Raw genomic sequence first — 23,088 nt, forward strand, 5'->3', positions numbered from 1 at the left:
AATTTGTCATATAACTTTTAAGTTGCAATTCAGTTCAATTTTAACCTCCTAAGACCCAAACTATTCCACGGCATGCATTTTTAATTTCTCTTTGATATTTGGGCTGATTGGGACCTGATGAATGTAAAAAAAGAAGAATTAACAGATTTTTTTAAACCTAATTTTTGTTTCTAAGAAGAATGAGAGCCACATATGAGGATATTCATTTAAAATTTCTATAGAACAAGAGCAGTATAATGTCCTAGTAAGTGGATATCAGTCCCTTGTAGAGCAAAATTGAGTATTTTGGTCTAAATAACCCAAAATGTGATGCTCACATATGTGGACGCCAGGTCCTAGGAGGTTAAACTGTGAAACTGTTATTTTTAAAATAAAGATTTTTATTGTGATGTGCCGTTTACACTTTAGGTACATCGAAGTAGTATGAGTTTTTATTTTGAAACTTAAACGTACCGGAAAAGGATTCTCATAGGTGCGAAAGCAAAGATGGCGGAAGAGGAGAACGAGTTTGAAGAATTTGAGCAAATAGACTTTTTAAGAGATCGACATGTACGATTCTTTCAGCGAACACTTCAGGTGTTACCTGAGAGATACGCCTCGCTGGAAACGACCAGGTCAGTTCACCGAAATGAACAAAGATGCTCTAGTTTGTGTGTTTTGTGGAAGAACTTCACTAGCAGCTAAGCTAGGTGGTCTTCACAAGCAGTTTTGAATGGAGGCTAATGCTAGTAGCATAGCATAACTGCAAGCACCAGCTTAGCCAAGTTATGGCAGATGAACAGATGTATTAACACAATGCAGTGAGGTGTTTAATATTAAGTGATAGGTCATGTTATTATCATAGTCATCAAAGGAATTGGGCTCACCTAAGTGTTGCAGCGAACTGTAATTTGTAAATTTGAATATTAACTCTGTACGTGTTTCAACTTTTTTATTTAATTAACGGAAAACGCCGCTTTACAAACTATAAACTAGTGTTTCGCTATAAAGAAAATGTGTCTCTAATGTAGAACGAACTGAGAGGTTTACCATAATTTAAGTAGAATAAATGAAATGAAAAGTAAGTACTAACTAGTACTTCCTTGGCTAACTAGGCTGTGATCTGAAGTAAGAACACGAAGCAGGTGGTTGAGATATGCTCTTCATAAAAGAGTAATGAAAGTCAGCAGAAGCAAGACGGAATATTTCAGTTCAATTCAATTTTATTTATATAGCGCCAAGCTAGTTGCCTCGAGGTGCTTTATATTGTAAGGTAAAGACCCTACAATAATACAAAGAACCACGACCGGTTGGGGGTGAATGGATGAAGACAGGAGAAAGACATGCTGTGGAAGAGAGACAGAGATTAATTATAACTAATAATTAAATGCAGAGGTGTATAAATGCACAGTGAGTGAAAAAGATGACTGAAGAAGCATCATGGTAATCCTCCAGCAGCCTACATCAATTGCAGCATAACTAAGGGAGGATTCAAGGTCACCTGGTCCAGCCCTAACTATATTATTTATCAAAAAGGAAAGTTTTAAGCCTAATCTTAAAAGTAGAGAGGCTGTTTGTCCCCAGAATCCAAACTGGGAGCTGGTTCCACAGAAGAGGGGCCTGAAAGCTGAAGGCTATGCCTCCTATTTTACTTTTAAATACTGTAGGAACCACAAGTAAGGCCGCAGTCTGAGAGTGAAGCGCTCTATTGGCGCGATAGAGTACTGTAAGGTCATTAAGATGGGGCCTGATTATTCAAAACCTTGTATGTGAGGAGCAGGTTTTTAAATTCAATTCTGGATTTAACAGGGAACCAGTGAAGAGAAGCCAATATAGGAGAAATATGCTCTCTCTTGCTAGTCCCTGTGAGATCTTGTGCTGGAGCATTTTGGATCAACTGAAGACTTTCAGGGAGTTTTTAGGACATCCTAATAATAACAAATTACAGTAGTCCAGCCTAGAAGTAATACATCCATGAACTAGTTTTTCAGCGTCACTTAGAGACAGGATGTTTCTAATTTTGGAGCTATTATGCAAATGGAAGAAATGTGTGTGAATGTTAGGGAAGGAGGTGTAACAGTGAAGGAAAATAAGTACCTGACATCAACCATCCAAAGCGATGAACAGTCCAATAAGAGGTGAAGAAGAGAGTGCAGGCAAGGTGGAGTGAGTGTCAGGATAGCAGAAAGAGTGAAAGGTAAGGTTTACAAGATGGTAATGAGAACTACTGTGCTATATGGTTTAGTAACGGTGGCACTAACTAGAAAACAAGAGGTGGAGCTGAAAGTGTTAAGATGTTTGAGAGACGTCTGTCTCGCCCTAGCAGCGCCTGTCCCTCTCCTCTCCTCCTCTTCAGTTCGCCTCAACATAAGCTCATCATATTCTCTTATATGATTTACTCTGAGGTGTTTGACAAGGTTAGTGGTGTTGCCACAACACCTCACTGTCTTGCCACATGTATCACAAACCGCGTCTCCGTTTATGCTCAGCCATTGTTGTGAGTGCACACGCCAAGGGGCTGCCACACATTTATACAGCCGTATTTCGCAGATGACTATGAAAGGCGGAAGAGAAAGTAGTTCCTTCCAATTTAGATGATCATAATGATATTGTTTCTTTCCACTGTGTTCCTGTTAATGCTAAACTACAAATTTACCCCAAATTACTAAAATATCAATATTTTAATATGAGAATCAATTCTAGAGCATAAATAACTGGTATCAGAGGAATGGATATTTCAGTATCGAGCCGCACACCACTACAATAAACCACATCTTACATTGCCTCGGATTTTTTGCATTCTCACAAATATATTTGTAATAAGTAAAAATGAATGTAAATCTCACCTTGTTTTTAGGTTGACCATCGTGTTTTTCGCCCTGTCTGGTCTCGATGTGCTGGATGCCCTAGATGTGATTGATCGGAACGTCATGATTGAGTACATCTACTCACTACAGGTTCTGCCTACTGAGGATCGTAAGTCACACATTTTCCTACTTTTATAACTATTTAGCAGTTGGCAGTGCAAAAAAAAAAAAATCATTGTCAGTAGGAATATTATTTTTTTACAAAGGCTAACATTAAGTGGTAGAGCAATACAGCTGTCAGAGTTCCTGAATGCATTAATCAGGCATTGCATCTTTGCCTACATTTGTGCCCGGTTTCTTTGGTGTAATATTCCACAGTTAAGTTTAACTAGTTTAAGATAAGATAAGATAAGATAAAACTTTATTAATCCCTCGGGTGGGTTCCTCTGGGAAATTTGTTTTCCAAAAAGCACAGCACCGACAGAAGTTACAGAGTTAAGAATATTATTTATATATATATATATATACACACACATATATAAATACAAAGACATATATAGATAAAATATACAAAGGGGATAAATAGAATAAATAGGAATAAAAATAAAAATAAAAATACAAGTGAATTGCACATTTAAAGTATTGAGGTCTATTGCACCGCTGATTATTAACAAAAGTATTGCACAAAAGGTAATTGCACAGTGAAGTGAAGAGGCACTACAGCTTAGTTGTTCCCCCCTCCTTTGTCCTCCTGTTTCCCCTCCCTCTCCCCTCCAGAGAGGAGTTAAACAGTCTGATGGCGTGTGGGACAAAGGAGTTTTTAAGTCTGTTGGTTCTTGTCTTTGGGAGAAGCAACCTGTCACTGAACAGACTCTTCTGGTTGTTTATGGCCGTGTGCAGAGGATGCCCAGCATTGTCCATAATGTCCAGCAGTTTCTTTAGTGTCCTTTTCTCTGCCACTGACACCAGAGTGTCCAGCTTCATGCCGACCACAGAGCCAGCCTTCCTGATCAGTTTTTCCAGCCTGGATGAGTCCTTCTTTGCTGTGCTGCTCCCCCAGCACACCACAGCATAGAACAGTACTCCAGCAACCACTGACTGGTAAAACATCCTCAGGAGCTTCCTGCGGATGTTAAAAGACCTCAGCCTCCTGAGGAAGTACAGTCGGCTTTGGGCTTTTTTGTACAGGTGCTCTGTGTTGCATGACCAGTCCAGTTTATTGTCCACCCACAGCCCGAGGTACTTGTACTTGTTGACCACCTCCACCTCCTCCCCCTCTATCTGAACCGGCAGTGGACCTGCTCTGGACCTCCCAAAGTCCACAACCAGTTCCTTAGTCTTTGAGGTGTTGAGTTGCAGGTGGTTTGTGTGACTCCATGCGACAAAGTTCCTCACCAGACTTCTGTACTCCTCTTCCTGGTCATCCCAGATACACCCCATGATGGCTGTGTCGTCTGCAAACTTCTGAATGTGGCATAATTCAGAGTTGTAGCAGAAGTCAGAGGTGTACAGGGTGAAGAGAAGAGGGGACAGCACAGTTCCCTGTGGTGCTCCTGTGCTGCTGACCACAGTGTCAGACGTGATGTCCTTTAGCCTGACGTACTGTGGCCTGTCGGTGAGGTAGTCGGAGATCCAAGCCACCAGGCAGGGGTCCACCTCCATCCTGTTCAGTTTCTCCTGGAGCAGACAGGGCCGGATGGTATTAAAGGCACTGGAAAAGTCAAGAAACAGGATCCTGACCGTGCCTTTTCCCCCATCGAGGTGTGAGTGGGCTCTATGCAGGAGGTACAGGATGGCATCCTCCACTCCGACACCCGCCTTGTAGGCGAACTGTAGTGGGTCCTGGGCATGTTGTACCTGTGGTCGGAGGAGGTTGAGGAAGAGCCGCTCTAGAGTCTTCATAAGATGTGATGTCAGTGCCACCGGTCGGAAGTCATTCAGCTCATTGGGCCGGTTCCTTTTGGGGACCGGGACGATGCAGGATGTCTTCCATAGGGCGGGCACTCTCCCCAGTCGCAGACTGAGATTGAAGACTCGTTGTAGCGGCTCCCCAAGTTCAGCAGCACACGCCTTTAGCATCCTCGGACACACCTTGTCCGGACCTGCTGCCTTTCTGGGGCGAAGCTTCCTCAGTTGTCTCCTGACCTGATCCACTGTGACACTGGGAGATGATTGGAAGGAGGGGGGGGAAGATGTCCTGCTGCTGAGAGAGGGATTGGAGGAGGGGGGTGTCATCATAGTGTCAGGAAGGGGGGGAAGCAAGGGAGGTAGGAGAGTGGGGAGAGGGCTCTGTAGTAAAGGTGAGGGTGAGGGTGGGGGGGTTGTGGGCTGGTCAAACCTGTTGAAGAAGTTGTTGAGTTCGTTTGCCTTCTCCACAGTCCCCCCCACTGTGCTGTTCTTGGTATTGTGGCCTGTGATGGTTTTCACACCATTCCAGACCTCCCTCATATTGTTCCTCTCCAACTTCTGCTCCACCTTCCTCCTGTAGGTGTCCTTTGCTTCCCTCAGGCAGCGTTTCACCTCCCGCTGTGCTGCTTTCATCTCCTCCTTCACTTTGCTCCTGAAAGCCTTCTTCTTCATGTTGAGGACAGCTTTGACTTCCTGTGTTACCCACGGTTTGTTATTAGGGTAACACCGTACCAGTTTAGTACCTAAATTGAACTGCACTAGAAAATAAATCAAAAAGATTTGAAAATTATGGAATTCATCATCAGTCTCTGGTGCTGTTAGCAAACGGGATGCTGGTAGGGGGTGAGGGTTAGTGCGTGTTACTCCCTAATAGGGATGCATCGATACCGATACTGGTATCAGATATCGGGGCCGATACTGTAAAATGTGTGTGTACTCATACTCGTAAAAGTTAACCGATACCATGAACCAATACTAACTTATTTCATTAATCAGAGGGTGGCTTGTCATTTTTGTTGTAGTTTTTTAGATTGGCCACTAGGGGGACATCCCGCGCTAAACAGGCACAGGGTTAGATGAGTCAGACTGGCAGCTCCAGATAAAAAAAGAGAAACTGGAGGCTGCTGTAGCTAGGCTAAACAAAATGTCAGCAGTGTGGACCGGAACAGCCAACTTTAACTCAGGTTTTGGAAAAGCAATGAAAACTGTCAAGAGAAAATCCACGGGCAGTTAAAATAACAGAGGCTCTGACTCATTTTATTGCTCTGGATGACCAGCCGAAGCCAGTCGTGGAAAACATAGGATTCTTCTCAGCATACTCGAGCTGCGATATGAAATTCCCATTTATTATCGGCAGAGAATAAAATAAAACCTGTCTTCCAATTCATTGCATTTGTGTGTGTGGGTGGTAGAAGTATCGGTTTTTGTACTCTGTATCAGCAAGTACTCAGATCCAAGTATCGGTATCGTATCGGTTTGAAAAAATTGGTATCGTTGCATCCCTAGTCCCTAAGATATCATCAGGATATTACAGAGAGACTGAGTTACTGTGGGATTGATGGGCTCTTGAGAAGTTCAGCTTTCTGCCTTTTTAAGATTTTTACCCCAGGATACATTTCAGGTTTTTCTCTTCATGTTTGTCGACTTCAAAGCTGTCGAACTTGAAAGTCTGGGTTATGAAACCAATACCGACTTCCAGGTGTTCTCCTCTCTTACCCTGTTACATTCATTCATTCGTCAGGGAAAGTTGGACTCTAAATCTTTAATGACTTGGGTTTTTTTTGTCTCTAACAAGCCAGTCTGTGCCATCTGTTTAGATGCCCATTCAGTTAATTATTCAAGCCATCAACAGAAATTACAGAGGGGTAGCCATGCCTGATTGGTCTCGGTTTTGTTGCTGCCATATGTTTGGCGTCACATTGATTTCTTGTCATTAGGTGTGAAAAACACAACTCAGGAGGCACTTGAGATTTCCTAATGTATCATTGGTATGGAAATAGATCTCTGGCATGAAACTGCAGATGTTTCGAGTGATTTAATCTTTATATTTATGCATCAAAAAATTATAAAGGTGTTGTGCAGCAAGTATAAACTGAACAATAAGTGAGAATAGCACCTGCTACTCAGAGCATAATGATCTGCAGATGTAATGATGATAAATGTGCGACATGTAACAACTGTTTAATTATCGTATGTTGAAACTGCTGGAGCATGCTGTCCCCTGTAAGTGGTGTTTCTGTCTTAACCAGGAGATGGCAGCAGTGTTCTTTTTATATTATTATTTTTCGGAAGAATTTAAAAAAAAATCTAGTAATGCTTTCTTTGTCCCAGTTTTTCTTCACCTGTGTAGACTGACGACCTTTTGTTAAATATCTGCTCTTCCTTCCGCTCTTGTCTTTTTTCAGAATCCAACCTAAGTCGATGTGGGTTTCGGGGATCATCACATATTGGAATCCCTTACAGCACTAAGGTACAGCCATCGCCCACCCCAGCATGTTTTTTGAGGTTATGTTTTGTAAAAACGAAAGCATCACCTTCTTTTGCATTAGTCTTAGAGGTGGCTTCACTACTATTATCCCTATTTTTCTGTTGTTTTCTATATTTATGGTAATCCTGCTCCAAATATTTTGTTATTCTTCCCTCCAGCTGAAGGATTAGTAGTCAGAACTATTACCATTCTGTCTACAATCTCTTCCCGTATAGCTTCAGTGGTAAAAATAATATCTCATTCTGATGTTTTCTCCAGGGCCCAGGTGTGCTCCATCCATATGACAGTGGCCATGTAGCTATGACCTATACTGGGCTGTGCTCACTGCTGATACTTGGAGATGACCTTAGCCGGGTTAACAAGCAGGCCTGTCTGGCTGGTCTGAGGGCGCTGCAGCTGGAGGATGGCAGGTCAGAGCGCACACACATACACGCTCTGATTTCCTTCAGCAGCTCGAATTAAATACACCTGAGGTGGTGGAGACAACAAGCAGCCTTAACACAGACTGACTCACATTTGATTCTGCAGTAGCAGTTCTGTGTGCAAGTCTCCAGGCACCCTGATAACAGATTGTAGAGCAAGAAAACAATGCAACTCTTGCAAATCTTTAGTGGGGTAGACCAGTGAAACGTCCCTTTCTGTTTGTGTGAAGAGGTTTAGCTGCACATTTATTCCCTGAGATATCTTTTCTTATGTTATTATTAAAAAAGAAGTGCAGTTTGATCATTATATCTCAGTGTTTCTACATGATAAAGAAATGCTGCTGAGGGGAATCAGTCAGCATGACTTCCTGGGATGTCATTGTTAGAAATGAACATATAAAACTACAGAAAATGTCCTGTAATTATAAGACAGAAAGCCTTTGTTCATTTCCAGAAAATGCATTTAGTTTTGGTTTACTGTGAAAACCACTGTAAAAACACAAGAAACAGACAATTCTACAGTAGATGGTGGAGAAAAGAATCTGTTCTGTCATTCAGTTGTTTATCTGTTATTTAGTTACCTTGATGAAGTATGAATGGCTATAGGAGAGATCTTTATCAGTGGAAAAAAGATGCAAAACTACAGTTAAAAGTCCAAAATTTATGCCTTCTTTCATCCAGTGGGCCAAATTAGAGTCTTTGCCGAGCCGATTCTGGACTCGGGGCCTTATGTTTGATGCCCCTGTTCTATAAATTTAATGACTCTCTTCTAACCATCACAGCAGGATAAACCTTCCCAAAGCGGCATTATTGTTGGCATTGGTCTTTGCTCGTGGGAACGGTGACGTCACCACATCCCTGTAACTATTTATAGCTGTGCTTGAGGCATGCTGCCACAACGCAGAAACAATCACTGGATCGGTGCGGGAATTAGAATAGAAGAAAACGAAACGGGCAACAAAGCGATCGAGAGGATTTTGGCTCATCTGGTCAAATGACCGAGGAGCCAGTGCCGTGGCCAGACGTCTGCCAAACATCCACATCATAAGTCGGTCAGAATTTAATCAAACTTGTGGGTGTTTTTCCATTTTCAGAAGATTCACTAGCCCTCCAAGAATATTGATCTGATTTTAGTGACACTTGCACACAGTGACCACCTACTAGGTGTTCAACCAAATTTCCATCAAGGCCGAGGTCACGTGTGTCGTTTTCCAGCCAATAACCTGCGACCTGAGATGGATCGTGAGCTCAGATCTCACATCTCACTTTTTCCACAAAATATCTGTGCTCTCTGTAGCATAGAATTAAATAGAATAGCCTTTATTGTTAATGTACATGTAACTTTTGGCACGCCCACCATTCATAAGGGCGACAACGGTAGCCAACAACTGCCAGTATCTTTGACAAGTTCACTTGGTGTTAAGTAAAGTAACAGCCGCCTCACTAATGATTAAAAAAACAGATCAAAAACGACAGTTTGCAACATTAATCAGCAACCTCTGAACAAACACATGACAAATAAGTGTTTACTCTGCGACTGCCAGCTCTCTAATGCGGCACAAACAATGCCTTAGCAGTTTTATCTGAGAAGTTTTATAAAAATCAAATTCGTCTTCAGTATGGACAGCAGGCTTATTTCCAGTTGTTTATGTAGCTCATCCGCCTTTACTGCTTCCTCTTACTTCCAGTTTTTACGCAGTGCCAGAAGGAAGTGAGAATGATATACGCTTTATCTACTGTGCAGCCAGTATCTGTTACATGCTGGACAACTGGTCAGGCATGGACATCCAAAAGGCCATTGAATACATCCGAGGAAGTTTGGTGAGTAGATGTTAAAAAATAAAAAAATATGAAATGTAGCTTCCTGGTAACTGGGTGCAGCAGTAAACAACAACACCGCTATTTGTGCACCATTGAGAGCAGCGCGGCAACATTTGAATGAGAAGAACAGGCCACCCACCTTCAGTAGGTGGCACTCTGCCGAGAAATACTTCATTTATAATAAACGGAGGGGGCTGAGCAGTGCGGTGTGGTCTTAAAGCTGTAGCAGAGTGTTCTTTCCCCCCACCCGACCAGGAGGGAAAACACATTTTTTGCACCAAACTGATATTTTTATCAAGAGCTCAAGTCCTTGAAGCAATGCGGGTTCCACTAAATCCTTAAATTGATTCTGTATCAGGACAAGCTCATAATTTTGGCAGTTAGCACAAGAGGCTTTTATTACATAGTTTATCATTGTTTCACTGGTGTGTTGATAACAGGCTTCATACTTTTGGATGGATACCAATTTTTTTTTTGCATAGCAGGTTAATTATTCGTGAATGTAAGTATGCCAGAAGCAGTAGGTGGTTATGTATCAGAGGGCCTGTTTATGAGCAGCCACGTATCCATTTACAAACCTTATTGTTGTGGTGTGATCAGATCATACACAGGGACAAAACATGGTTGGACTTTCCCGCGCACCTCCTGTCGTTTAGTGTGAGTTTTGTATGAGCTGCCTATTGTAGCAGGTGGCGATTTTTCATAAATATGTGTAGAAAACTGTCGTGTTTCATGACAGTTTCGGCTTCTTTTAAAACAACAGGGTAACCTTATCTGGGCTTGTGAAATGTACCCTGGTTCTCATTTGTAATCTCAAAATGAGGCCACAGAGCCCGTTTGTTCATTACTGCAGCTTTTTGAATTAAAAGATGGATGTGTAGTTAAAACATTTTTTTTTTTAAAGAAAGAAAGAAAAAGAAGAAGTCGGAGCTCTGCGAGCTGTCTCAGTATATGTTTATGTATTTTACTGAGATTATATAGTTTTTAAAAACTGAAACAGATTGCAACACAAATGTATTTAATCTTTTTACTAAATTGGGTGTCAGTGTGAATAAATATATGTTCAGAAGACTGATGTGGTGCTTTTTTTTATCTTTGCTCACATTTGAACCTTTGTCTCTCTCTTTCTAGTCCTATGACAGCGGGTTTGGCCAGGGAGCTGGGCGAGAGTCACATGGTGAGTCTGATATTATTTTAATTGTTTATGTTATCAGATAAGTGAACATTAGAGGTAGAAAATCATCGCACTTCGCAGCACAAATGTCTCTGAATAATGATTCGATTTGTGAGTTCATATCAGATCAAAGGATTTGTGGGTGTGTGTGCCTGTGTCGCAGTAAAGGGTATGAACGTCCCCGATGGTGCTAAGTGCTTTAAAGGATTAGCCATTTAAATAACTCTCTATAGATACAGTACCTTGCTCTCATTAAGCTCTCCCCCGCTCAAATTAAACCGTGTTATTCTGGCACAAAAGCCTTCATCCTACATGCTCTTACACACATACACACACTTCTCAGTAACACATCTACTGTCACCTTCTTGGCACAGTGAAGAAATCATTTTGTGGTAGCTTTGTGAGGCGCTGTGAACGCATAAATTACATCTGAAACCTCTCAAAGGCACAGATTCTAGTGTGTCTCAGTGATTTCCTTCCTTGAGATAAATTCGACCTCTGTGATTACAGCCTTCATTGAGACTCTGCTCTCTTCTGCAAGCATGCCAACTCTCTGTCTGAAGGCTGATTACACATCAGTAGAGATGCAGAGTAGATGCCCATACATCCCTAAAGTGTGTTTGTTCAGCAGCAAGGCCTCCCACGCTGTTTGCTTTGCACTGTTTTGCAGATAATTGTGTTAAATGCATAAAATGGGGTATTATTAAAAACTATGTGCAGGGTATACTTTTCTCCTTTTTCTTGCCATGCATGGTTGTATTCTTAAGATGGTAAGAAAACAACATTTAATTCATAAATACACCTCAGAGAAATTCCATAGATGTCAACCCTCGTGTTTAAACTGCACTATCAGTGTGTTTGGGCTCATTGTCATGCTGGCACATGAATTTGCTGCCAGTCAGGTGCTTTCCAAATGGTATTGCACGGTGGATCAAAAGCTGATTGTGCTTTTTCACATTTGTAATTTTACCAATGTTGACAAGATTCCCAACAGCAGTGACTGAAATGCAGCTCCAAATCACAGAGCCTCCACCCTGCTTTACAGGTGGCTGTAGACACACTGTTGCACCTCTCTCCTGACTTCCACACATGTTGATGATGATTTGAAACAAAGATGTCAATTCTGTGTTATTCACTAGTATAGCTCAGCCTTTTCTCCCTGTTACCCTCCCTTAAGAATTTATTTTGTCCTGTTTCATAAGGACATGGATTTCAGATTCATTTCATCTCCTGTAGATAGTTAATTTTTTTGTTTTTTTTAGGCAAGCCACTTCTTCTTTTATCTTCCACTTTTCCTAATTTTAACCGCACACTATGCCGCAATGTGCCAATTTTGGGTTAGTAGCACTTTGGGAATCACCTTGTTGGTCCAAAAATACAATTTTATCCTTGTCAATTTATGTTATATTTGGCATTTTTGGGAGATTAAACTAAAATGAGAATAAATTATGTGCTTTTATTTACAATTTAAAATGACTTCCTTGCCAAGTTGTCTGTTGTAACACTAGTTCGTCCCGTGAGTTTGGTTCATTTTTATGCCACCTCTTTTTTTACATCTTTTGAAAATGTTTCGGTCGAAGGACTCGACTGAAAATGAGTGGAAAAAGCAGCCGATGTCCAGAAATGAACTTAGAAACACTTTGAGAAAGCCTGGAGAACTAGTGCTCAAGACCACTAGTAAGTAAAATGACAAGAAGGTCATACTCCCCAGATTATTTAAAATAAATCAATGAAAGTTGGCTCAAGCTTTGGGACTTTACTGTATATGTTGGCACAGGAGGAAATAAGGTTACATTCAGGTGTGAATATTTGTTATACTTTCCAAACAGAAAGCTGCTTTTAGGGTCTGTTTTTATTATAAAGCCGATTGTTCCCAACCCTGCGGTTAGAGTAAATGGTTAGGATTCCCCTCAGTTCTGTTTGACATTTATATTTATCTCCTCTTCCTTCGCCTCAAGCAGAAAGGGAGCTAGACATGGCTGATTATAGGCAAGTGTAGCATGTTGGCAGATTTACACTCGTGACCCAAACACTTCTCCACGCCTTGTCTTTGTGTCTCCGCTTCACACGTTACCACGTTCACACAAACACAGATAAGCTGGCAGTGATGTTCATAATGTGTGGAGGTCAGCTAGAGCAGCTGTGATAATGAAAGCAGTTGACAGCTGGATTGTAGAAGATTGCTTATGGCTGCTCTGATAACAGCTTATCATCAATCAATCAAAACTCTCACGCTGGTATTAGTCCAGCTGTATGATGCTCTGTTTTTCAGCCTTCAACAAAGCATCTCTAAAGGTTTTTCTGAAATACCTGTGAAACATAATGTAGATCATTATTGTTCTGGCTTTTCCTGCAAGTTTTACGTTTAGCCTGTGAGTTATTTGAGCCCACACACAGATATAAAATCTGTGTTTTGATTGCCGTGCCCTGCAATCATCTTGTTTGTCACCAAAACATATGAACCACCGGCGCTGCTTTCCAGTTGTCAGAATAGTCAAATTTAATGAGCCTGTGTTGTGTTTCTAGGCGGTTGGACGTACTGCGCTATAGCCTCTCTGTGTCTGATGGGTCGACTGGAGGAGGCGCTTAGTCAGCGGGAACTGGACCGGATCCGGCGCTGGTGCATCATGAGGCAGCAGACCGGTTTCCACGGCCGCCCAAACAAACCCGTAGATACATGCTACTCCTTTTGGGTGGGAGCTACATTGGAGGTAAAGACCAGTGGGACAGACACGTGCACGCATATAGAGACACCGTTTTGCATGCATTAAAAGTGAAGTTGGGTGCTGCACTAAATGGCAATTAAAATAGCAGCAGTTTAAGAGGAAGTGATTCCTGTGCACCAACATGGACGCACAGCCAAACCGGCTACCGAAACACTAAATAGGGAAGCTCAGATTGCAGCACACAGTGAGGAAGTGCTGCTCTTTTTCCTCCTACAGAGGCTATTACCCTGCATGTTCACACTGGGAAAAATGTGGGCCTGTCGATTGTCTCATTTATAGAACCTTTTAAGAAGTTAAGTTTATGAAATTTCTCTTTATTACAGCACAGAAGATGTTACACTTTAGAATATATTGGCATTCACTAAATGTGAATCATTTTTGAAAATCTCACATCGTCTAAACTCCTGGTTTACTGGGGGATTTAATTGCTTGTAAACCGCGAACCCCTCTGAAACCCTACAGCGTCACCTGATATGGACACGGAAATGTAATCGTCTAGTTACATTGCAACAGCTCGGTGCCGTTGAGTCCCCGTGGCATTTCCGGCTACTTTTTTGCCACAGTTTTTGAATTTTTCAATCGCAAGTTGCTGAAATTATCAGGGTGGATGTGAAAGAATGTACAATGAAGACAAACTGGAGGGACAAATATTTTTGCACCTGAGGGAAAAACTGACCACAAAGTAGGCTGGGGACAGAAAAAGTCCCAGCATTTTATTTCTTTCCTTCAGCCTGCACAGCATATAAAACACCGGGACATGTGGTAATTAATACATAGGTTGATCTTCACTTCCATATACGCTAAAAGCCTGACCTAAATACACACACACACTCGTGCAAAAGCAAACCCAGTGTAGGAAAACAGTGGATTTGTGGGTTGTCAAGTGCCAGAAGAATTAAAATTTCACAGTCAAACAAAATATTTGCAGATGGCTCACACTGAGGTTTGATGTTTTTCTCCCCTGATGTGTGTATATAGAGGGAGAATATCAAGTGTGTGTAATCACTGGGGTTCACCTTTGTGGAAATAAATGTTGTCATATGTGTGTGACTTCTCTAAACACGGTCTGCTCTGCTTCTTTGGAAATGAGTGTGTACTGAGCCAGTTTAACCTTATAATAAACAGCGCTCTAAATTTATATCAGTGCATTTGTTTTATTAGAGTCTCTTGCAAATTTTTTTCTTTTTACACTTATTTTCCAGCTGTTAGATGTGTTCCAGTATACAAACTTTGAAAAGAACCGGAGCTTCATCCTGTCCACGCAGGATCGGTTGGTGGGCGGCTTCGCCAAATGGCCAGACAGCCATCCAGGTAAGCATCTCACAGTACATGTAGTCATTAGGTAAAGTGCAGAAAGTACCCGACTACTCAAAAGCCTAATGTGGATTCCACCCATAGTTTTTATAAAAATCAGTTTTGCTGTTTGTTTGCATAGAGGTTATTTTTGTAGAAGCTCGATTAAGGTTACTAAGCTTTGCTGTAGCTCTAAATATCTCAAGGATAAGAGGTGGTGGATGTAAGCAGTTAGGATACCTTTATTTTCCTCTCTCTCTTACTGAACAGTTTCCATGCCCTCCACAGGTACAGGGAGGTCAGGGTGGAGCTGTGGTTGCCAGTTTTATTTGAGATCAGCGGATGAGCTCTTGTAACCCTAAACTTCAATGGTCTAGTTGCTCGTCTGGTCCGTGTTTGTGCTTTCTTCCTCGCCCTTGTAATGTGTAATTGATGAGGTGGTTGTTGTTGGTAGCCAAGGAAACAGCAGATCGGGCTCCTCACGTTACAGGAACAAGGCAGGGGAAGACAGGGTGGAAGGAACAATGAGGTGAACTGGGCAGGTAGACAGTGTGATGACAAAGCCGTGTGAATATACATGTACAAAGGAGAGTTTTAGGAAATAAAAGAGACTGCAGCAGTATGGGATCAGATACCGCTGGACTTCTGTGTGCGTGTGTGTGTGTGTGTTTGAGCTGCGCAGTCATGCACAGGAAGGAGCTGGCTTGGGAAGATGGGACAGCAACAATAGCCCGGAACAAAAGAAGGTGTTGTGTATTTGTTTAGCAGATCTGCACCAAATGAAGCCAAATATACTTTGAACATTTGGCACAGCCCACGTTTGTCCACAGGTACTGTTTAACAATCTGATTAACAGGAATATGTGGGATTACACGGGGTAAGAGTGGCTGAAATTCCAGTTTAAAGTGATTAAATTGAACCAACAAAATATCAGCTGTTTATTAAAAAAACAAAATCAAATAAAATCCACAGGTCTTTTCAGATAACTTTTTTTTTTTTGCTGTAAATGACATGACAGAATTTGATCAAACCAAATGGTTGTCACAAAGAAAGCTCCTGCCTTTATTGTATACGCGTGTCTCTGCTTTTATAACACTTACAAGAGACAGTTTGTGGCCCAAAGGCGTAGCTTAATGATCAAAGCAGCCTTATACTGATTCATGTTGGAGAAAGTGCTTTGAAGTGGCATTGATCAATACGCTGCTGTGCAAAAGTCTTGAGTCACCCTTCGTTTCTTTATATTTTGCTCGGAAAACGGGAAATGGGTGCAGCGATTTATTGAAACATATTCAAAAATAAATAATAATAAATAAAGTGGAATGCAAGATATAAGGGGAAAACAGAGGTTGTACAATTCTGAGGAGCATGAAAGTCAATATTTGGTATGACAATATTTATTCTTCAATGTAGCCTGGACTCTGTTAGGCAAGCTTTGTTGTCATTTCTTTTTAAGTAGTCTTTGGAAATAGTTCTTCAAGGACATTCAAAGCTCTTCTTTGGATGTCTATTGCATTTTGTTCTGTTCTCTGTCAGGATGATCCCACACTGCTTCAATAATATTGAGGTTCGGGCTCTGGGGAGACCAATCTATGATATTGCCCCATTGTATGGTTTTTCTATCCAGGTATGCTTTTACTACTCTGGGAGTGTGTTTGGGGTCATTTTTATGTGGATCTAAATCTAAAAAGAGTTTTCTGTATTTATATTTCCATCAATTTTTTACAAGATCCCAACACCACTGGCTAAAATCCAGTGCCAAACCATGACAGAGATCAACCATGTTTTACAGATGGCTGTGTAATTTAGCACACCTCAGCCTTCTCTCCTGTTTGCCTTCCTTAAGAACGGCTGATGTTAATAGTAGATGGATCAGCTGAAAGTTCAGATGCATCTCTGGTCCCGTGCCATTTTTTTTCCCTGTTTCTTAAGGACATGACTTTCAGATTTGTCCAGTTTCTTCAAACTTTTTAAGAGCACACTGCACAGCATGCTAAGATATGCCAAGTTGTAACGAAACGGAAAGAAATGATGCGTTTGTGACAGGCTGCTAGTAACGAAGTGCCTAAAGATACAATTTAAAATTGATTCTTTCCTAAGTTGTCTGTCACACAATTCTCTGTGCTACCTGCTCGGACCCACACATTTAGCACTTAGCTGCTAAAGAGCCAGATAGAGGTATCATTATTTGTAACTAAAACGGAGCTAACAGAGGTGACTCTGCTTTAATGTTCATCTGCATCTTTAGGTAAGTAGACAATTTGCTAAATGGACATTGATAATTTCCTTATCAGTCAAATCGCCTCAAACCTTGGACTGATGGAGACGTCTCTTCTGTTCAACCTTTAGTTTGAGTCCTTGTTGACTCCTGATTGATGCCACTAATGGTGCTTTGGTTGACTCTGTCTGTGTCCAATCATCTGTCATTTCATTATAATTCAATTACTGCTCATTTACTGGCTCGTGCAGCTTTTACTCTCGTCCCAGGGGAGGGGAAACGACCACAGAGGCGACCTTCATGCATTATTTATATCTACTTAAAGGTTCAGTGCAAGAAAACCATATGGAGGAAGGTTCTTATGTGAAATTAGGTTTTTGTTTTATTGACTGCATATGGATGGGTAAAGGGAAATCCAGCACGTTCATCTTATCCAGTGGTTAAACTGGGGTTTATGACGGACGTCAGGACTCAAGACCATACAGAGATTTTTCATTACTTTACTTGCCTTCTTGTTCCTCTACTTAAGAGGCCGGTTAAGTTTCATAGTTGTAGTCTTCTTGAATTCTTACATTAGACTTGAGCATGAAATTGGAAAGCTCCCAGTAATATGATTTCAAGCTAGTAACAGTACCAGCTCACCTTGATACTGCAGATAGAATATTATGATGGTGCAAAAAACGCCAACAGCTCTCATGGTGCTGTATAGACTCTGAATCTGTTTAGTTATGTGTCTCCTTCCTCATTTCTTATTCTTTGACATATTTGTCACACTTAAATGTTTCAGATCATCAAACACATTTTAGTATTAGACAAAGATGGCTTTGTTGTACTTACTCGAGTTATCTAACCTGCCCTGCCTGCCCTCTTTTGTTAAATCATAAATTAAATGTGCTTAACCAAAATCTTTTTTTTGGAAAGCTGGGTTTAGTTTCACTAGCCACTCCCAGGCCTGATTACGGCCAGATTCTTGGTGAATCTAGAAATCACTTAACCCTTTAAATATAAGCTGTCTGACAAAGTGAAGCAGGCTAAAATATCTCGAATAATGTGCACAACATGGCACAATCTAAAGAAACTCGAGAGCAGCTGAGAAACAAAATCTCTGGCATCTGTCAGTCTGCAAAGGGTAATAAAGCTATTCCTAAGTCTTTTGGACTCCAGTGAACCACAGTGAGAGCTATTATCCACAAATGGAGAAGACTTTAAACAGTGGTGAACCTTCCTGGGTGTGGCCAACCTGGCAAATTTGTTCCAAGAGCTCTGTAACCTAGAATAACCTGGAACATCATTTAAAGAACTGCAGGCCTCACTTTCCTCAGTTAAGGTCAGAGTTCATGTTTCAACAATAAGAAAGAGACTGAGCAATGGCTTCCTTTTTTTTCTCTGGTGTCATCAGTCAGTGTACGAGTACTGCAAAGGCTACAAACCTGTCACATACAGGTGTTTGTGCTGTGATGCATGTTATCATCTCTGACCTAGTTTCTTCTTTCCACTCTTTCAATCTCTCTTCCTCTCTGTCAGATCCTCTTCATGCATACTTAGGGCTTTGTGGTCTGTCCCTGATTGGAGAGCCCAATCTGAGGAAGGTCCACCCCGGTCTTAACATCACCCAGAGAGCCTTTCAGCACCTCCAACAGCTGCAGCAGACATGGAGAGACAGCACCGACACCTGCGGACGTCAGCACTGAAAGCCAGATGAACCGCGACGCTCCCTCTCAATGGCTTCAGTTATCAGCAACGTCGAACAGTTACCAGTCAAGGAGGACTGGACTTGTTGAAGAGGTTTTGCCACTTACCAAGAGGCCATCTCATGTGAGGACTGAAGAACGCTCTTTTAAGACACTCGTTACAAAGCAGTAACTTTGGGGCGCTCACTTTAAATCCATCCAGTGCAACTCTTCCGTTAAGAGCCACATGCCTCACGTTTTTGGCTGCCTTTTATTCGCACAGTAGTCAATAACGGTGTGGTTTGTGGTTCGTGGGAATAAAAACGTGCCAGAAAGTCAAATTTGAGCTGCTATAAACTTGAAATTTCTGATGCCTCCATTGTTCCATTGAGTTTTTAGATAATGGCCTTTTGAGCTTTGCTGCTCATCATCATTGTGAACAATATCTTCATAGCCAAGGATCAAAACTCTAAATGTGCATGAGAAACATTGTAATAAGTGTTTAAGGGGGGATCCCTGGAGGGCTGGGAGCATCCACATTGTCTTTTTATCAGGTTTATTTGCTAAGATTATGCTATTGCTGAGTAATGTCTCTAAATTTTAAATGTGAGAACTGTTAAGGTCTCCTTTTCATTCAAAGACTTAAAGAATTCGAAGCATAGTCTCCTTTTCCTTCTTTTGCTTTTTGTTTTGTTGCCCTTGTAGCATTTCCATCCTGACATTGCTTGTGAACCTCTTTAAAGCCTCAAGCTCTCATGTCCCAAAGGTGATACCAGGCCAGGTTTACTCATCTCCCAGTTTCACCACTGCAGGCTGTGTGCACTGATCAAGATTTAAATTAAAGAGCGCCTGGTGTGAAATGAATGGAAAAGGTGGTTATGGGTTTAGCTGCAGGCATATCATTTTAGAAAATATCATTCTTTGCATTTTTCTCTGAAGGCTAACAGAAAAGAGATTGAGCCTCTCCAGGGAGTTTGTTAAGAAGGGGAAAACCACCTTCTTTCCTGCAGAGGTAGTAGCTCCCGGTTGTAGCAGCAGACCCCATCCTAACACCCCACAACTCCTGCATCCTGACCTGTGCTCATTCGCTAGCTTGCATGCTCCCTGCAAGGCGCTAACCAGCCTGTAACCGGTAAGAAAAGATGAGACAATAGCACCGTAGCTTGAGGAAATGTATTCCTTTGAACAGTGCAGTTATTTTCAGTGCAGAAAGGATGCAAGGTAACAACATAGAACAATGAGCATGAGCAGAATGGACCACAGAGTGTCAGGAAACAGAAGCAAGTGTTATCCCAACGAGCTACTTGCGTCCCCCCCACCGAAAATGTTCATCACAAAGTATTTAGCAGTGATCTGACCCCAGACCCCTAAATCACTGAGGCAGAGCTGGTAGGGTTTACCGCACAGGTGCTCAAAGGAACACCACTCACATGTTGTTTAGGCAACCTTTTACCCTTGACCCGAGGCAGAGAGTTTTAAATTTCAAAAACAACCCTTAGAGTGACACACGACACTGAGTTGATCACAGCCGCCACCTCCTGCCCTCACTGAGGTTCTCTCATTCCCAAATAACCATCTTCTCCCAGCCACATCCTTTCATACCGGGGTCGCCGTCTAAGCAAACGCTGCCTGCAGTGGTTGCACCCTTACTGTAGGCTGCATACAACAGCCGTTCTCACAATCTTTTTCTTTTTATCCCACCATCTAAACTAAAGCCGGACCTGGCATCATCTCCCTTTCCTCCAAATTGACCTCATTTTCAGTTAAGGTTACAGACCAGGGAGACGGAGGAAAGAAGAGGTGAATAAATAAATAATTTGAGCCATCTATTATTAAAAGTAAACCAATGTAGGCTGACGTCTTCTCCTCGACTCCCAACAAAGCCCTCAGTGTTATATAGCCTGGTTTTACAGCTACTTTTTAGCCAATGCTTTATTATCTTTCATGTTTGCATGCTTTTCCTAAAGCGACAGGCTTTGCTGTGGCTATTCGTTGTTACTATAGTATCATTTTTCCTAAGATTTTGTTTCAATGCATCTTTTTCAGATGTTCTTGAATTAAGCCTTATTTAAGTAAAGAAAGGATCTGAATTCAGAAAAAAAAATGTAATTTTCTATTTCTTTTTTAAAAGTCATCATTATATTCTTGAATCAATGTGTTGTGATTTGCTTTGCTCTGTAAGAAAGAAAACTGTTACTTCTACTGCACCACTGTAGAGCCAGATCCGGTGAAATTTAATGATCTGCATCTTAGGACGTCACTTCTACTTCCTATACAGTTTCCTCAGGCCATCCTCGGCCTGTCACTCGCTCAAATTTGACTTTGAAATGTGCCTCGTGCAGCGTCGTTTTGGGTCAGTGCTCTGTGAATACTGCAGTTCTGTACATGCAGCATGGTTAAACTGGGTTAGGGATGCTCCTTCTGTCAACAGATGCCCAGGATATTTTTCTTTCCTGGAGGAGAAGAAAGAGGAAGGAACCATCTACTCTAAATGCATGTAAACTTACAGGAAGGGTAACGACTGCTCTCTAAACTCTTTGCTCCTCCCATCTTTGTTAAATGTGCTTATACAATCAGACTGATGTACGATCTGAGTGATGGAAGTGATTTTTTTTTTTTTACCGGAATCTGTTTTTTGGGGTGTTTTGTTTTTTGCTCTAACGCTCCCTGTGGACACTTTCTTAAAAAGTATGAAAGATTGGATTAATGGCTCTGCCACGTGACTGCAGATGAAGGCTGTGTCTCAGCAGTTGTTATTAGAGTCACCTGTTCTCTCCCCCGGTCGCATCGCAGTCCACTCTGTCCCAAAACAGGTGGACGACGGCTTTGTGCTTTCAACTGCAGTGAAAACTGTTTTCTTTCCGAGATCCAGCAACATGTGGTCAAACCATAAACCCCTGCTTTGCCATCAATAAATATACATAATGTAATAATGAATAATGTAAGAATAAAGGTAATGAAATTTATTTTTTCTATGCTTTGTAGAGATATTGAGTGTAGATACACATGTAAATGTCTATAAATATGTGACTTCTATCGTGCAAGAGAGAACCATGTTTACGGTGACGTGAGTGAGACTGTTAGAGGTTATGCAAATGTTGGCATGTGATGTACTGTTTGTCTATAGCTTTGAATGAAATGATGTTGGCTCTGGCTTGGCAGTGCAAACTGTATGTATGGTAAATAAAACCTGTACTAACTGTCTGAACTGTTTTCTATGGGTGGGTTCATGCAGCTTTTCACTTTAGCTAAGTCGCACTTTAGCCTCAAAAGCTGGAGAATTTTTTTGGTACAGAAGTTAAAAATAAAGGTTAATACAACCTATAACGATATAGTTATAATAGTGTATAGCGCAGTAAAATAAAATTCAAAATGGCAACATATATTTTACTAAAGTAAAATCTGATTTGAAATCCAAATAAGGAAACAAAGTATACGTTTAAATATAGATCTGTCCACCCTTTTTTTTTTGCTACGTTTCTGGGTGCAGGGTTTGAATAAACCATTAACATAAGAAAACATGATTTTCAGATAGATGAGTCACATGACCTATGAAAGACTTCCTGTATCTGTCCTTGTGGCTGAATCAGCCTGTTAGAGAAAGTTTCTCTGCTGCTGTCCAGTGCGTGGTGCGGAGGTGGTTAGGTTTGTTACTTCCACCAGAGTTTTCAGCCAATCACAGAGCCAGCCTTCCTGCTCCGTACACTGTGCTCGCTACAGCAGACTGATAATGTCTGTTTTGCTGTGGTTTGCAGCTTTATTAGTAAACAGAGCCTGCTCATCTTCCAGGTCAGCCTGTTGCCGTCATGGTTGCATGGGTAAACCTCCGTCAAATCAACAATCTGTCCCAGGACAAACGCTGGTCGTGTAGCTGTGCTCGTCGTCACCATCTCTTTGGTCTTATTCGCATTCACAAGCAGGTGATTCCTCACAGAATGCACACAAAATCATCCACTAGTGCTCTGTACTCCTCCTCTTGCTTATCATTAGTACATCCAACCACTGCAGAATCGTCAGAGTGTTTCTATTCAAAATCTGAGGTGCACAAAGGGAACAGGAATGGAGACAGCCCGTCACCATGTCAGACGATGATAAGCCAGTCTAACAAACTGTGGCCTGTCTGTCAGGTACTCTGTAATCTGGGAGATGGTGGACAAATCTACTGGTCCCTCTTGAAGTTTTTCCTTCAGTATCAACAGCTTCAAATTCAGAAAAAAAAACAGGTTCGTTTTGTCCCGTGAGGCCAGTGTGCATCATCTGCACAAATTATTGATTTTGCTTGTTAAAAACAGACTCATTCCTGGAGGTGAAAGGCCATGGGGGTTACCAAAATTGGTCGAAAATGCAAATGATTATGTTCCAGATGTGCACCAAAAGGGGAAAAAACACATACTGTATATGCCATGTGTTTGTTTTATTAGGAAAGAAGGCTTTTCCTCTTATAACCAAAAATACAGATTGAAATTCCATATAGCAAGTAGCCTGTAGCTTTTGAAATGCCTTTATCTGCACAAAGGTGTGATAAGGAAATAAATCCTATCCCTGCCTCCCTGCCACTCCTATGTGGCAAGTTTCTTCAAAAAAT

General features: G+C 41.5%; 1 protein-coding gene across 1 annotated transcript; it reads left to right on the forward strand.

Annotated features, from left to right (window-relative positions):
• Positions 1-479: 479 nt before the first annotated feature.
• pggt1b (protein geranylgeranyltransferase type I, beta subunit) lies at positions 480-21,711 on the forward strand. Its single transcript, XM_087849198.1, has 9 exons — positions 480-614; positions 2,837-2,955; positions 7,100-7,164; positions 7,441-7,592; positions 9,293-9,425; positions 10,557-10,602; positions 13,126-13,310; positions 14,528-14,636; positions 18,358-21,711. The coding sequence occupies exons 1-9, from the start codon at positions 487-489 to the stop codon at positions 18,522-18,524; spliced, it is 1,104 nt and encodes a 367-aa protein (XP_087705324.1). The 5' UTR covers positions 480-486; the 3' UTR covers positions 18,525-21,711.
• The last annotated feature ends 1,377 nt before the right edge of the window (positions 21,712-23,088 follow it).

The sequence above is a fragment of the Neolamprologus brichardi genome, chromosome 12 (assembly GCF_056152115.1).
Source record: "Neolamprologus brichardi isolate AB-2024 chromosome 12, ASM5615211v1, whole genome shotgun sequence".
Taxonomy (NCBI): Eukaryota; Metazoa; Chordata; class Actinopteri; order Cichliformes; family Cichlidae; genus Neolamprologus; species Neolamprologus brichardi.

Excerpts from the sequence above, each read along its gene's own strand:
- pggt1b (XM_087849198.1), top strand. The coding sequence starts at position 487 with ATGGCGGAAGAGGAGAACGAGTTTGAAGAATTTGAGCAAATAGACTTT. Across the intron at positions 615-2,836 it reads GCCTCGCTGGAAACGACCAG|GTTGACCATCGTGTTTTTCG; the intron begins GTCAGTTCACCG and ends CCTTGTTTTTAG. Across the intron at positions 13,311-14,527 it reads GGGTGGGAGCTACATTGGAG|CTGTTAGATGTGTTCCAGTA; the intron begins GTAAAGACCAGT and ends CTTATTTTCCAG.